Genomic DNA, 15,749 nt, shown 5'->3' with positions numbered 1-15,749 from the left:
GGCAACTTGGAAGGAGCAAGATAGATGCATCCCAAAGATGAAGAAGTATTCTAAAAGGAGGATGAATTAACTATGGCTGACAATGTAAGTCAAAGACAGCATAAAATCAAAAGAGAGGACATATAATACAGCAAAATTAGTGGGAAGTTAGAGGATTGGGAAGCTTTTAAGAACGAAAAGAAGACAACCAAAAGAAAACATAAGGAGAACTAAGATGATATATGAAGCTAGCTACTAATATCAAAGAGGATACCAGAAGTTTTTCAGATATATAGAGGATTTTGGACAGCTGGAAAATTATGCTGGAGAGGTAGTAATGAGGAACAATAAAGTGGTGGAGGAATTTTGTAAGTATTTTGTGTCAGTCTTCACTGTGGAAGACTCTAGCAGAATGCCAGAAAATCAAGAGTGTCAGGGGGTAGAAGTGATTGCTATTACGAGGGAGAGGGTGCTTGGGAAGCTGAAAAGTCTGAAGGTAGATAAGTCATATGAACCAGATGGACGAAACCCCAGGATTCTGAGAAAGGTAGTTGAAGAGAATGTGGAGGCATTTGTAATGATTTTTCAAGAATCACTAGACTCTGGAATAATTCCAGAGGAATGGAATATTGCAAATATTATTTCACTCTTTAAGAAGGGAGGGAGGCAGAAGAAAAGAAATTATAGACCAGTTAGGCTGATTTTACTGGTTGGGAAGATGCTGGAGTGCATTATTAAGGATGAGGTTTTGGGATATTTGAAAGCACATTATAAAGAAAGCCAAAGTCAGTGTGGTTTCCTGAAGGGGAAATCGTGCCTGACTAATCTGGTGGAGTTCTTTGAAGAAATAAAAGACAGGAAAGACAAAGGAGACTCAGTGGATGTTGTTTTCTTGGATTTTCAGAAGACCCTTGAGAAGGTGGCACATGTGAGGCAGCTTAATAAGATAAGAACTCATGGTATTATAGGAGAGGTATGAGCATGGATAGAAGATTGTTTGACTGGAAGGAGGCAAAGAGTCGGAATAAAGGCAGCCTAATTTGGCTAGCTGTCAGTGACTAGTGGTTTTCTGCAGGGGCTGCTATTGGGACCGCTTCTTTTCACATTATATGTCAAAGATTTGAATGATGGAATTGATGGCTTTGTGGCCAAGTTTGCAGGCAATACATAGATAGGTGGAGGGGCAGGTAGTGTTGAGGAAGAAGGGAGTCTGCAGAAGGACTTGGAAAGATCGGGAGAATGGGAAAAGAAGTGGTAGATTGAAGATAGTATAGGGAAGTGAATGGTCATGCACTTTGATAAAAGGAATAAAGATGTAGACTATTTTCTAATGGGGAGATAATTCAAATATCAGAGGTGCAAATGGACTTACGCAGGACTCCTTAACTTGCAGGTTGAGTCGGTGGTAAGGAAGGCAAATGCAATGTTAGCATTTCGAGAGGACAAGAATATAAGGACAAGGATGTAATGCTGAAGCTTTATAAGGCATTGGTCAGACTGCACTTAGAGTTTAGTGAGGAGGTTTGGCCCCTTATGTGAGAAATAATTTGCTGGCATTGGAGGGGTGGGTGGCGGGGGGGGGGGGGGGGCGGTCCAGAGGAAGTTCACAATGGTGATTCTGGAAATGAAAGTGTAACATATGAAGAGAGTTGGAAGGCTCTGGGCCAGCACACACTGGTGCTTAGAAGAAGGAGGGAGAATCTCATTGAAAATTGTCTAATATTGTAAGGTCTAGATAGAGTAGATGTGTCGAGGATGTTTCCTATAGTGGTTGAGTCTAGAACCAGAGGGCACAGCCACTGAAAAGAGGGAAGTCGATTTTGAACAAAGTTGAGAAGGGATTTCTTGAGCCAGAGTGTGCTGAATCTGAGGAATTCGTTGTCACAGATGGCTATGGAGTTCAAGTCATTGAGTGTATTTAAAGCAGAGGTTGATAGGTTCTTGGTTAGTCAGGGTGCTAAAGGTTACAAGAAGTAGGCAGGAAAATGGGATTGTGAGGGATAATAAATCAGCCATGATGGAATGGCAGAATAGACTCGATGGTCCGAGAAGCTGAATTTTGCTTCTATGTCTTATGGTCTTAGGTGATTCCTGGGATGGCAGGACTTTCATATGAAGAAAGACTGAATCGATTAGGCTTATACTCACTGGAATTTAGAAGATTGAGGGGGAATCTTATTGAAATGTATAAAATTCTAAAGGGATTGGACAGGCTAGATGCAGGAAGATTGTTTCTGATGTTGGGGAAGTCCAGAACGAGGGGTCACAGTTTAAGGATAAAGGGGAAGCCTTTTAGGACCGAGATGAGGAAAAACTTCTTCACACAGAGAGTGGTGAATCTGTGGAATTCTCTGCCGCAGGAAACAGTTGAGGCCGGTTCATTGGCTATATTTAAGAGTAAGTTAGATATGGCCCTTGTGGCTAAAGGGATCAGGGGGTATGGAGAGAAAGCAGGTACAGGGTTCTGAGTTGGATGATCAGCCATGATCATACTGAATGGCGGTGCAGGCTTGAAGGGCTGAATGGCCTACTCCTGCACCTATTTTCTATGTTTCTGAATCAAGGTATGAGGGGGTGCTAGGCAGATTGAGGAGGGGGAGTAAGAATAGTATCATAGTGACAGAGGCTTGCAGGTGATAAATGGATCCAGGTGGTGGGGGTGATGGGCAGATGAAGGGAGAGAGTGGGAATAGTGACATTAGAGGTGATGATGTGATGGGAGGAGATAAAAGAGGGCTGCAGATAGTTAGATGTGATAGGAGAGAAAGGTGGAGTATGGAATCAAGTAAGGGAGTTGTGGAGCACAGTTGGGAACAGTGTCCCAGTAGGAGGGTTATATGGAGTGGGTGGAAAAGGAAAGAACCAGGATGTGGGGGATGGGGTGTGTAGCAGAAACTGGGACATTAGGAGGGGGAGCAGTTACTGGAAGTTGGAGAATTCAGTGATCATGCCATTGTGATGCAGACTACCCCAGAGGAATAAGAGGTGATGTTCCTTTTGGTCTGTGTTTGGCCTCACCCTGGCAGTGGAGCAGTCTGAGGACAGACAGGATGGTAGATGTGCCCAGCACCATTATGGGCTGTGAGGTGTTATAGTCACAGGCACAATTACATTGGTTGGCAGGGGAGGTCACTGTGACAGTATGCTGAATTTAACCACAATGTCAGCCAACGAAAGTAGGCCAGCCTCAGGCCAAAGCCTTGGGTCTCCAATCTATCTCCTCCTCCTGGTTCCATTCGCCACTAGGTCTGTATAGGGTTGGAGAGTCATACAGCACAGAAACAGACCCTTCGGCCCACCATGTCCAAGCTGTTGTCGTGACTGTCTTCAAATATCCCAATCTACCCAAAGTATGTCCCTCACCTTCTCAGGCTCCCAGCTGAAACATCACCTTGTCCTGGTCCAACCATGTGGACTCTACAGTTAAAAATGTGCACCAGCATCTTTCTTTCCTCAGAAGGCTAAGGAATTTTGGTATGTTATGTCCCTAATGATTCTTGCTGATTCTTACAGACTGAAAAATCTCTATCTGTATGCATCACATAGATAGGTAACTGTTCGGACCATGAATGTAAGAAATTGCAGAGTTGTGGACCGAGCCGAGTCCATCAGACAAAGCAGCCTCCCTCCTGGGCTAGGGTCTAATTCATCACTATCCAATTTACATTATATGGGTATCAACTTTAAATTCATCAGTGTTATTATTTCGGAGGACTGTCCTGGCCCCAGCACGTAAGTGCAGTAACAAAGAAAGAATGGCAGTGCCTCTACTTCCTTAGGAGTTTGTGAAGATTCAGCGTGACATCTAAAACTTTGACAAACTTTTATCGGTGAGTGATGGAGAATATATTGACTGGTTGCATAACAGCCTGGTTTGGAAACACCAATGCTCTTGAATGAAAAATCCTACAAATTGAAGTACATAAGGCCCAGTACATCAAGGGTGAAGCCCTCCACATCACTGAGCAAATCTACATGAAGCATTGTCACAGGAAAGCAATATCCATTATCAGGGACCCACCCCCCCTCCCACCCAGGACATGCTCACTTCTCACTGCTGCCATTAGGAAGAAAAGCCTCAGGACTCACACCACCAGGTTCAGGAAATGTTATTACCCCACAACCATCAGGTTCTTGAACCACTAGGGATAACTTTACTCAACCTTACTTGCCCCATCACTGAAATATTCCTACAACCTAAGGACTCACTTTCAAGGACTCTTCACCTCATGTTCTCACTATCTTTTGCATTTGCAGTCTGTTGGCTTTTGCATACTAATTGAATTCCAAGTTGGTGTGGTCTTCCATTGATTCTAGTATGGCTTTTATTTATTTGTTATTATCGATTTATTGAGAATTCCCACAAGAAAATGAATCCTCAGTGTTGTATATGATGACATACACAGTATGTACTTTGATAATAAATTCACTTTGAACTTTGAAATGCATCACTTGCACTGAGATTTCCTAGAGCAGTATCTCCCATGATAAACTGAGATACTGCCTCTAACATATGTAACAAGACAAGAAAAGCTGATGCAAACATTTTTTTCTGTTTTCCAACTTTTTGTTAAGCTCTCATGGGAAAGCAGCTTTGTGTTGCTGCTTAAGGACAATTGTTTCATTGGAATAAGCCACCTGTGCGCTGGAAGCAATGTCTGAAAAATTCCATTTTATCTCTCCTGACCAAAATTGTTTGACTGAAATGTTAAAAATTTCTTTAATTTTAACAGACAATTTCAATGTTCATATGGGGTAACATGAGCATGTAACTCTCTCCATGAGGGCCACAGATAGGGTGGACAACTGGTACCTATTAGCCAGGATAGAAATGATTGCTACTGGATGACATGTATTTAATGAGAGAGGGGAAAGTTCAAAGGAGAAGTGCAGGGAAATATTTGTACACAGAGAGCAGTGGCTGCCTGGAAGGCAGTGTTGGTAGAGTCAGACACATCAGAGATGTTTAACAGGCTCTTTGATTGGAACATGAATATGCAGAGAAAGGAGTGATCACGTACTGGCAAAAGGGATTCGTATAATTAGGCATCATTACCTTAATTATTTCGCCACAATATTGTGAGTTGAAGGGCTCGCTCCTGTGCGGTACTGTTCAGCATTCTACATTGTGTGTACTTTGACCTCATTTCCCACCCCTGTGCCAACATTCCAGCATCTACAGTATTTTCCTGTGTTTCTGTACATCTTAATGTCACCTCCATAATTGTTGTGAGTGGTTCGTGACTGCTGGCCAGAAGAAGTATGCAATTAGTGGATTTGATGAATCAAGGACAGAGGTAAGCAGACAAACCAGTTGTCTTCGTTTCCCCCCATTTTGTGGACACTGAACTGTTTCTTGCTCTTGGATAATCTAATCAGAGCAATTGAATGTGGACACAAGGAACCTCCCTGCTAAATCCGAGACCATTCTTGGAGGAGAAGCTACTTATTATGTAAAATGTCAGATCTACCAAAGAAGCAATCTGTCATCTCGTTAGACTCTGTCTAGCTTCCCTCATTTAACTGGTTTGGACCAGTCAGAATTGAAAGACACAAGTACACAAGGCTGAGGTGGGCAGAATCATGAAACAATGGTGGTTGCAGCCTTGTACAATGACCAGTAAGAAGGTGATGCAGGAAGGTTAGGTGACCTTGAGCCAATGGACTGCAGATCCAACAGTTCAATTGATGAGAAACACTATAAGACTCTGGAGCTCCAAATACGCAGGGGCAGGAACTCTCCAGCAACCAGAGACCAACCATCGTGGATAAGGAGGACCCCGTGGACACATGGCAATTGGGACCATGAGCAACGCCTGGCCCGTTCCCTGGTAATGCCTTTTCTCTTCATTGACTGCTCATGGAGGGTAAGGGATTCTGGTTGTGTGCACACAGGTAGTTAGTTTGTGAACCCACATGCTTTTTAGTTGAAACAATAAAAGTTACTTGTTGGTAAATACACATTTTCTGATTGTTATTAAAAGGGGTGATTCTTGGAACAGTGGCACTAACTTTCATCTTATTTTTAATATCATCAGACAAGTTTCATATTAACTCACTTTTGAAACAAGAATCTGTTGGATTAGAGCGTAGAATTGTTATTTTTCTTGTGGTGTAACTTCCCTATACTTGCCTATATTTTTATACAATCACCTACATACATGTAATTGCTCAGTGAATCTTCCAGCAATTGCAGTTATACAGTAGTTGCTTCCATATTTTTCTGGAAGCTTCTCAGATTTTCTGCAAAAGATGCCACACTGTTTGAATCTGGCTGTGGAATGTTGTTATCTCTGGCCAGAGCATGAGATTACCATGACTGCTTTTTCCTTTGTCCTTGTAACACTTAACAAAATTACTTTGCAATAAATTTTAGAGTCATGGAATCATAGAGTACAGCACAGAAACATGCCCTTTGGCCCATCTAGTCCATGCTGTAAAACATTTAAGCTCCCTATCCCCTATGACCTGCATTGGGACCATAGCCCTCTATATCCCTACTATTCATGTGCCTATTCAAACTTCTCTTTAACATTGAAATTGAGTTCCAATGGACCACTTGTGCTGGCAGCTCATTCCACACTCTCATGACCCTCTGAGTGAAGTTTTGTCTCATGTTCCCCTTAAACTTCTCATCTTTCACCTTTAAGTCGTGACCTCTGGTTGTCGTCCCACCCAACCTCAATGGAAATCATCTGTTTGTATATGCCCCTCATAATTTTGTATACCTTTGTCAAATTTGCTCTCAGTCTTCTATGTTGTAAAGAATAAATTCACAACCTATTTCATCTTTCCTTATAACTCAGGTCCTGCAGACCTGGCAACATCCTTGCAAATTTTCTCTGTATTCTTTCAACCTTGTTCACATCTTTCCTGCAGTTTGGAAACCAAAACTGCACACAATACTCCAAACTAAGCTTCACCAATATCTTATACAACTTCAACATAATGTCCCAACTTCTGTACATTGATTTATGAAGGCCAATATGCTAAAAGCCTTCTTTAAAACCAATCTATATCACTTTCAATGAATTATATATATATTCCCAGATTTCTTTGTTCTATCACATTCCTCAGAGCCCTACCATTCACTGTGTAAGACCTTCCCTAGCTGGTTCTACCAAAATGCAAAACCTCGCACTTGTCTGTATAAAATTCCATCATTTTTCAGCCCATTTTCCCAACTGATGCAAATCCCTCTGCAAGCTACAATAGTCTTCCTCACTCTCCACTCCACCCCATTCTTGGTGTCATCCACAAACACACTGATCCAGTTAACCACATTATCATCCAGATCATTGATAAAAATGACAAACAACAAAGGACCCAGCACCGATCCCCGTGGCGATTAGCAACAAAGGACACAGCGGTACTTCTATTTTATGTAATAAGTTTCTGCCCAGAACTATAAAATGCAGTAGGAATGAAGAGAACCTGAACTTGAAGTAGCTAAATTCATGTAACACAAGAACATACAAATTGTTAGAACTGACATCTCAAAAATTATCGCTGATACGTATACTGTTTCTGGTTGTGATAGAGATGACCTATTGTTTGTAGAGTTCAATCTCTCACTCTACCTCTCCCTGTCACACTCCCCATTCAGCTGTCATTGTTACTAACACCATAGGGCAGAAAACAAAACCAGACAGTTCAATCCATCTAATCCAGTACACTATTCCATCATGACTGATTTTACTCCTTCCAAACCCCATTCTTCTGTCTCCTCCCTGTAACCTTTGAAACCTTTACTAATCAAGAACCTATTAACTTCCACTTTAAATATACCCAATGATTTGACTTTCACAACTACCTGTGGCAATGAATTCCGTAGATTAAACACCTTCTGGCTAAATAAATTCTGCCTCATCTCTGTCTGAAAGGGCATTCTTCTTTTCTGAGGCTATGCCCTCTGATCCTACACTCTCTCGTTATCTAGGCCTTTGAATAGTCAGTAGGTTTCAGTGAGATTTCCTCCCCCCCGCCCCCATTCTACTAAATACCCTGGTTCCCTAAATTTCTTTCTGATCCATGGGCAGTCTAGCCACAGAAGAGTTCAAACCCAGGATTTCTGCCTCACGAGGCAAACACAGAATCACATTACTGACACCCAGGGACAAGCAGAGACCACGGCACCACTGAACAGAGACGGAGACAGAGAGAGAATAAAGCACTGAGCGAATGCTCAGTGCTGGTGTACCAATATGCTGTGGAGTATTAGGACGAGTTGCCATGCCCGAAACTCCCCACGCGCTGAGCTCCCGATTTCTTGGCGAGTAATGTTGCATGCCGTACAGGGGGAATGCTAAATAAATGGGAGAAAGAATTACATATTTTTTTTTAAAATGGAGGAAATCAGATATCAGCACACAAAACTGCAGGAAGTTAATGTGTTAGAAACAATTGTGCAAACTCACATTTCTAAAATTGGAAAAATAAACAAGAGTTGTTGAGAAAAGATTGCTTCCATAGAAACTTTTGAATTAATAGTGATCATAGGCCCATATCTTGGTCAATATTGGGTTTTGTAGCATAGCAACCCATGAGATGCTGTTTCTGAAATGCTGTAAAATTTTTGCCTCTGTCTCTTGACCTAACCAACCCACGTGAAAATTGAAGTTAGTTTTGCTGGTTAATATTCTCACATCAGATCCAATGCTCCAAGCCACAAAACTCCCTTTAGGAGGTAGAGAAGGAAGCACTGGTTATAACTGCTGCAAGGACGGTACTGCAGATATGTGAGCTAAACCTGAAATGTGCCTGATTATTGGAGTCAGATGACATATCCAGCGGCTTACATTTCCAGGTGACTTACACTTATATTTCTAGAATTAATTATAGCCCAATAAATAATGTCCCAGATGCAAAATTCTGGAGGAACTTCTGGCTCCTGCCTTCTTGCTTTTCAGTCCTGATGAATGGTCTCAGGCTGAAACATTGACTATTTATACCCCTCCATAGATGCTGCCTGACCTGCTGTGTTCCTTCAGCACTTTGTGAGTATTGCTCTAGATTTCCAGCATCTGCAGAATCTCTTATGTTAAAAATAATGTCTCACTTTTATTATTAAGTAAAGGGAACCTAAGTTCCTGCTGTAAGATATTCTTAAAGATGATTTTTGACCATGACACTTCTAAAGAAATGAATGAATGGGCAAGTTGGGGTTCAGCAGTGGGGAGAGTCAGCATCTTTAATTCCTTTTGGATGACCTGTCCTGAGCCCAGCACATGGAGGCTATTATCAGAGAGGCACACCAGTGTCTTTACTTCCTCAGAAGGTTCTTCTTGTTGCCGAACTTCGACAGATGTACAGTTGAAAATGTCCTGACTGGTTGCTTCAAGGTCTTGTACGGCAATTCAAATGCACGGGAACGCACGAAGCTTCAGAGTGTAGTGAGCTCAGTCCAATACATTATGGGCACATACTTTCCTACTGCCAGGGGTATCTGCAGGAGGAGTTGCCTCCAGAAGGCAACATCCATCGTCAAAAATGCTCACCATCCAGGCCAGGCCATGTTCTCACAGCTACCATCAGGCAGAGGTACAGAAGCCTGAAGTTGCTCATCACCAGGGTCAGGAGCAGTTACTGACCTTCAACCGTTTGGTTCTTGAAGCAGCTGGCACAACCCTAATCACCACCTCAGTATGGCAACACCAGGAATACTTCACACCACAGTGGACTTGTCTTGGTTCTAATAGTGATTTTTCTTGTATAATTTATGTTCAATTTATACTTGTGAATATTGTGTCTCTGGTGCTATGTATTGAACATGCGATGCTGCTGCAAATAAGTTTTAATTATAGCTGTGCACACATATACAGTACTTGTGTAGATAGCAATCCACTCTACATTGACTTCTGACAGGAACAATATCCTATAGAAATATATTAGCATCAAAGTATGACTGAACTCTATTTTAATCCTCTGGTATGAATTTTTGACTGTTACAAATTAAATCAAATATTAGTGAGAATAACAATTAGAGATACTGTTAATATGTACTATGTGCAATCAACTGCATCTTATGAGTGTTTCACATTGGAATTTCATTAGGTAGTACTGATTTAACAAGCTTCTTTCTCTCAGGCAATCGGTAAGTCTCTGAACAGCTCTCAAAGCAATCCCATTCCAATAACAGCAATTCGAACATATTTTATACTCAAAGATCAATGTTGCAATTTTAATCAAACCTTTATATCTGCAGAGTTATCGAGTCAAAGATCTCTAAAGATTTACTGAGCAGCTTACTGAAATGTGAAGCTTTATGTGGTCATGTGTGGTTTTTCACAGATCAGACAGAGGGAACTGCTCCTACAGGCAAGGGACTGTGAGATAAGAAATGAATTTAAAAAGGAAGTTCCTCAAAAGGGGTAATTTCTGGAGTGTTCCCAGTGGCACACCCTGGGAAGTACAGAAACTGAGTAATCACTTTGAACACATAACTGCAGAGATGATTCAGATTGGAGACTGTCAAATCTACAGGGCAATATGACAGGGAAACAGGACATGTAAAGCTTGGGCAGCAACACACAAGCTAACTGATTGGAATATGTATCCAGTTGTTTATTGTATGAACCATACAGTAGGCAGCCAAGAATCATTGCAGGAGAAGTGCCAGGGCCAGAAACCCAGGTTTTGTTCACTGGCTGACCATTGAGTTCAAAGTTCAGCAACTGCCTCCTGTGGAGCCCAGGAAGGATCTGAAAGATTGGGTGGTGAGTTTGGCAGGGGTCAGCTACCAGAAGGCTGCTGGCATCTGCTACGATCTTCTGTGAATGAGTCAGCCATGTTGGGGAAGTTCCTGCTCAGTCTGTAATCACAGAGTGCCACGGTCTTCAGGGAGAGCGGCATCCCTCTGTTGTTCTTCCTTCTCTGGGTCAGTCGTGGTCCTCAGTGGATGGAACACATGAACATGCCCAACAGCCCACAGTGCCAAATTACATTTGTGTAAAAAAAACTTGTTCCATGTTTTTTTTTATACTTCCAACTCCTGTATTTGACCTCCTGAATTTGATATTTCTACCCTGGGAAAAAAGATACTGACTGTATTTATGTATTAACTGTCTCTGTGCCTCCCATAATCTTACAAACCCTCTTTCTGGTTTTCCCTCAGTGTCTGATGCTCCAGAAAAAACAACACAAGTTTGCCCAACTGCTCCTTATAGCTCAGGAAGCACCTTGCTGATCCTCTTCTGTACCCTCTCCAAAGCTTTCACATCCCTTCTGTAATGGAGAACTGTGCAGTTAGATGTTCAACCAAATACGGGATCTGTCTGATCACGTTCAGACGGCAAATCTCCATTGTGTAGGTGACACCTCAAAAGTCTTGAAGAAATCAACAAAGCATAACCTCTCATTACAGGAACAGAGCAAACCTTTTTGCCCAAAGGAGGAGTCAGCAGTGAATATACCATATGTTGTAGTATGTGTTTGAGATTGACTCAGCTGTGTTCTCACCTGGGAAATCTACGGACCACAAATTAAGCTAGAAAATATATGCTAACGAGGCTTCAATTGAGCAATTAACATATTTGTATCTGATGTAACAACTCAGATGCCTCGAGGGGCTGTGCACAGAGCTAACCGGCAAAAGTTAACAAGAATTCAGTGAGTCGGAGCTGCTATCAGACATCATGTTAATTTTATTTTCCCCACATGCAATTAAGTCTACGAGTCTGCACAGCAAAGACTACCCCATTAATTTCGTTCCTCAGTCTCTATCAGGTACACTCTGAATTGCTCTGATTTCCAGTATTTCAGAGTTGGTATGTTAACAAAGACTAACAAATTTCTACAGGTATTCTGCGGAGAGCGTTCTAACAGGTTGCATCACTGTCTGGTATGGAGGGGCCACTGCACAGCATTGGATAAAGAACCGCAGAAAGTTAGAAACTCAGCCAGCTCCATCATGGGTGGTAGTCTGCCTTCCACTGAAGTCATCTTGAAAAGGTGATGCCTCAAAAAGTGGGCATCAGAAGGGAGGTAGAGGAACCCGAAGACACACACTCAGTGTTTTAGGAGCAGCTTCCTTCCTCCATCATCAGATTCTCAAACAGACTATGAAGACTACCTCGTAAATTGCTGCTCTCTTTTTATTATAGTTTATAAAATATGTATTGCTGCCACAAAAACAACAAATTACAACACTTATGTCTGATTTAATTTGCAGTACTCTGATGCCGATGCATTAAGAGGGGAAGATTAGATTTCGGCCAGCAGAAGGGGGAGCAGTGGGGAAAAGTAGGTGGTGGAGGAGGCTTCAGTTTCTCATCTGCTGCCTGCGAGATCGTCCAAACTAATTAATCGCAACTTATTACGCTACACGTGCTGAACCAAAGGCTTCAAGTCTGAATTGTGAACTTGTAAACACAATTGTACATTTAATTATCTTGGTGCATGAGTCAGATTGTCACCATAGCAAATTGCTTTTAGAAGCTTCTGTAAGCTGTTGAGAACACAAATTAAAGTCTCACATTGTCACAGGTCAATTTAAAGAGACCAGAGAAGTATATTTTGCTTCAGGATGTGCCCATTGTGATGAATGTGCTTTCATGTGTTTGGTGGCATCTCAGAGGAATAAAGGATTGGAAGTCTTTGATCCTAATGTATGTCAAACCCTTGAAATATTCTGTCCACCAATATTACAGGTAGCCTTCTCGTTAGATATAAATCAATGGTAACTACGAGTACTGAGGCTTCACACAATAACTAATTGGAATGGCCTTGCATACTTACAGTATGTAAACATCCCAGACAATGATCTAATTATCTAAGTGGCAGAATTGGGGAGGAATTAGTAAAAGCAATCCTCGAGATGGTTTCGGATTATGGATTACTTTCCTTTCAGTTAGTCCTGACGAATGGTCTCATTCTGAAACGTCGACAGTGCTTCTTCCTATAGATTCTGCCTGGCCTGCTGCGTTCCACCAGCATTTTGTGTGTGTTGTTTGGATTATGGAGATGGGAAGGTATAAAGGGAATTCTGGAAGTATGGGTTATCAGTGAATTGAGTAAAAGCATGGTTGGTGGACTCAGCTGTCACATGACTACAGAGGGGTTTGACATTCAGACCAGTTGTCCAAGGGTTTGTGAGGTCATTGATCTTCAGGATGTAGATAAAGCCATCCCTTAAATGCAGAGCCTTCTAACCTACGGTAAGATCAATCTATCTCTTCTGTGAATCATCCCTCTGAGATCCTGACAAACACACATAAAGCAACTTCATCATAGCGGGCACATCAAGAAGGCAAAACATCCTCATCCAGTCCTTTTAAATTCTCACGATAGCAAGGAACCGTAATATCTGGCTCTTGACTGAGGTGTGGCCCTGCTTTTGGCACCTTCTTATGTCTATTATAAAGCAAGGAATCAAGAACAACAAAAGTGAAAAGTCAGCTGAGTCACCTGTGGTGGATCTGATGGAGGAAGCCATCATGGCTGATGACAGTGATGGGATACAGTCATCATCCTGTGAGTAGCCAGCTTGAATGGCACGCAGGTAACTGTGACTGCGTGTGCGGAAGCAGCCAGGAAGGTCCAAAGCATCCACAGCCTGGGATTCAATCTCTCCGAAAACAGACTCGCAAACTGACTCAAACTGTCCGTTGACCTCGGCCTCACTCACCTGCAGGTACAATTCAGAGAGACAGAAACTTTACAGATGAGAGTAAAAGCTTCTCTTTTCCTGTGCACTTTGTGTCTACAGAAACAGCAACATGCCGATGAGTATTGTCCAATTAAAATAAAGAGTCACAGATCAAATAAAACATGACTATTTGTAAAAAAATGCATTTTAATTGGTGGCTTTGAACATGCCAAGTGTTTCTGTCCTGTTTGTTCACACCAGAATTCCAATTATATTTGATATGAAGCTAATACACTTCACAGAAAGCCAACATTTTACACTTATGCAGAATGTGAATAAAGGAAATCTGCAAAACATCCTTAATGATAGGGAACACCTTTGAGGTCCAGCAACAAAGTAGAGAATGCAGGAAATGCTCATGTTCAGGCAGCATCAGTACAGAATGAGAAAATATATCTGTAACCAATCTCTATCCTGCTGTATCCTTTGAGAATCCTCTCCACTGTCCACTACTCCACCAACCTTTGTTTTATCTGCAAAATTATCAACCCACAGTTATCACACTACAAACTTCAGGGTCCTGAACCAGTGTGTATTAGTCCACACACCTCAATGCTGACTTGAATCCACAACCTATAATCTCACTTTCAAGGATTTTATAACTCATGTACTCGGAGTTACTTATTTACCTTTTTTATTTATCATGTGTACCTTTTTGCCCGTCTTTATTATGTATAGTTTTTCATAACTTCAATTGTATTTCTTTATTTTCCTGTAAATAACTGCAAGAAAATGAATCTCAAGGTATTATATGGTGATATATACATACTTTGATAGTAAATTTATTTGAATTTTGATCATTTATATAACCATGAATATCTGAGGGCACTGATATTTGCAGAACACCATTCCATGCCTCTACGTGTAAGCCAATTTTGAATCCAAGTGACCAAGACTTCCTGGATCCCATACATTTTGATCTATTGGATCCGACTACCACAAGGGACCTTGTGAAATGTCTTTTAATATCCATGTAGACAATATCCACAGCACCACATTCATCAGCACCCTCGTCGTCTCGTCAAAACAATCAATCAAGCTAGGATGACACTACCTGTCCTATAAGAGCCATGCTGACTGATCCTAATTGGGTCCCAGTTTTCCAATTCTACAAATCCAATCTAGGAATAAGCTTCAAAAGCTTCCTACCACTGACCTGAGACTTACTGGTCAACAATTAACCTTTTCCAGTTCCATCCCCACCAATACAAAGTTGCATGCAATTAATAAGTTCTTGCTTTTCTATAACTGAATGTACATTTGGTTTTCCCATATGTTAACAAGTGGTTTGACATAACTGAACCAAATCGGTTTTATTGGGTTTAAGTCAGAATTTGCTTGATTTAAGGGATTACACCACAACTGTGCTGAGCCTGGAATTGGGTGGAGTTTTATTATGTTGTGTACCATCCATCGTTAGGGGCCAGATTTTGTGCGAGTCTGCTGTCAGTTCTGTTCAGAATCCCCAGTACTTCCCTGTATACATGCCAATAAGGAAAAATTCCTGCATATCCAAATGTTTACATGGAAATTCCAATTTGTGACAACTATCCAACGTGGGACATCACCTGAGTGTCTTCGAATCACAGAGCACTGAAATAGGCCTTTTGGCCCAATTAGTCCATCCCAACTGACCTGCACTTGGAGCATATCTCTCCAAACCCCTCCCATTCATGGAGTTATCCAAACTTTTCTTAAGTGTTACAACTAAACCTGCATCCACCACTTCTGCTGGCAGTTCCTTCTGCACTCTCAACACCCTCTGAATGAATAAGTTCTCCCTCAGATTAACATTAAATCTTTCACCTTAAACTTACGACCTCTAGTTCCATTCTCACATTACTTGAGGAGAGAAAGCCTGTATCAGTTCACCCTATCTATATCCCTCATAATTATGTATACCTTCAGATCTCCAACAAGAGAAAATCTGCAGATGCTGGAAATCCAAGCACAATGCTGGAGGAACTCAACAGGCCAGGCAGCATCTATGGAGTAAAGTCCAATCGACGTTTTGGGCTGAGATCCTTTGGCAGGATCGGAGACAAAAAGCTGAGGAATAGATTTCAAAAGTGGAGGGGGGGAGGGGAGAGAGAACCACCAAGTGATGGGTGAAACTTGGAGAGGG

The 15,749-nt window shown here is 41.7% G+C and overlaps 1 protein-coding gene across 1 annotated transcript in view; it reads right to left on the bottom strand.

The window, feature by feature from the left end:
* The window catches only part of dlgap2a (discs, large (Drosophila) homolog-associated protein 2a), a 517,146-nt gene that overhangs the window by 62,702 nt on the left and 438,695 nt on the right, over window positions 1–15,749 (bottom strand). The window contains exons 8-9 of the mRNA XM_059982028.1: window positions 13,384–13,603; window positions 8,180–8,284 (exon numbers count right to left, since the gene is read on the bottom strand). Of these exons, the coding sequence (XP_059838011.1) occupies window positions 8,180–8,284; window positions 13,384–13,603 (325 nt within the window). The remainder of the gene's footprint in view (window positions 1–8,179; window positions 8,285–13,383; window positions 13,604–15,749) is intronic.

Source organism: Hypanus sabinus, chromosome 10 (genome assembly GCF_030144855.1).
Source record: "Hypanus sabinus isolate sHypSab1 chromosome 10, sHypSab1.hap1, whole genome shotgun sequence".
NCBI classification, from domain to species: Eukaryota; Metazoa; Chordata; class Chondrichthyes; order Myliobatiformes; family Dasyatidae; genus Hypanus; species Hypanus sabinus.
The sequence above is the reverse complement of the archived record's forward strand: the minus strand, read 5'-3'. Positions and strand labels throughout refer to the sequence as shown.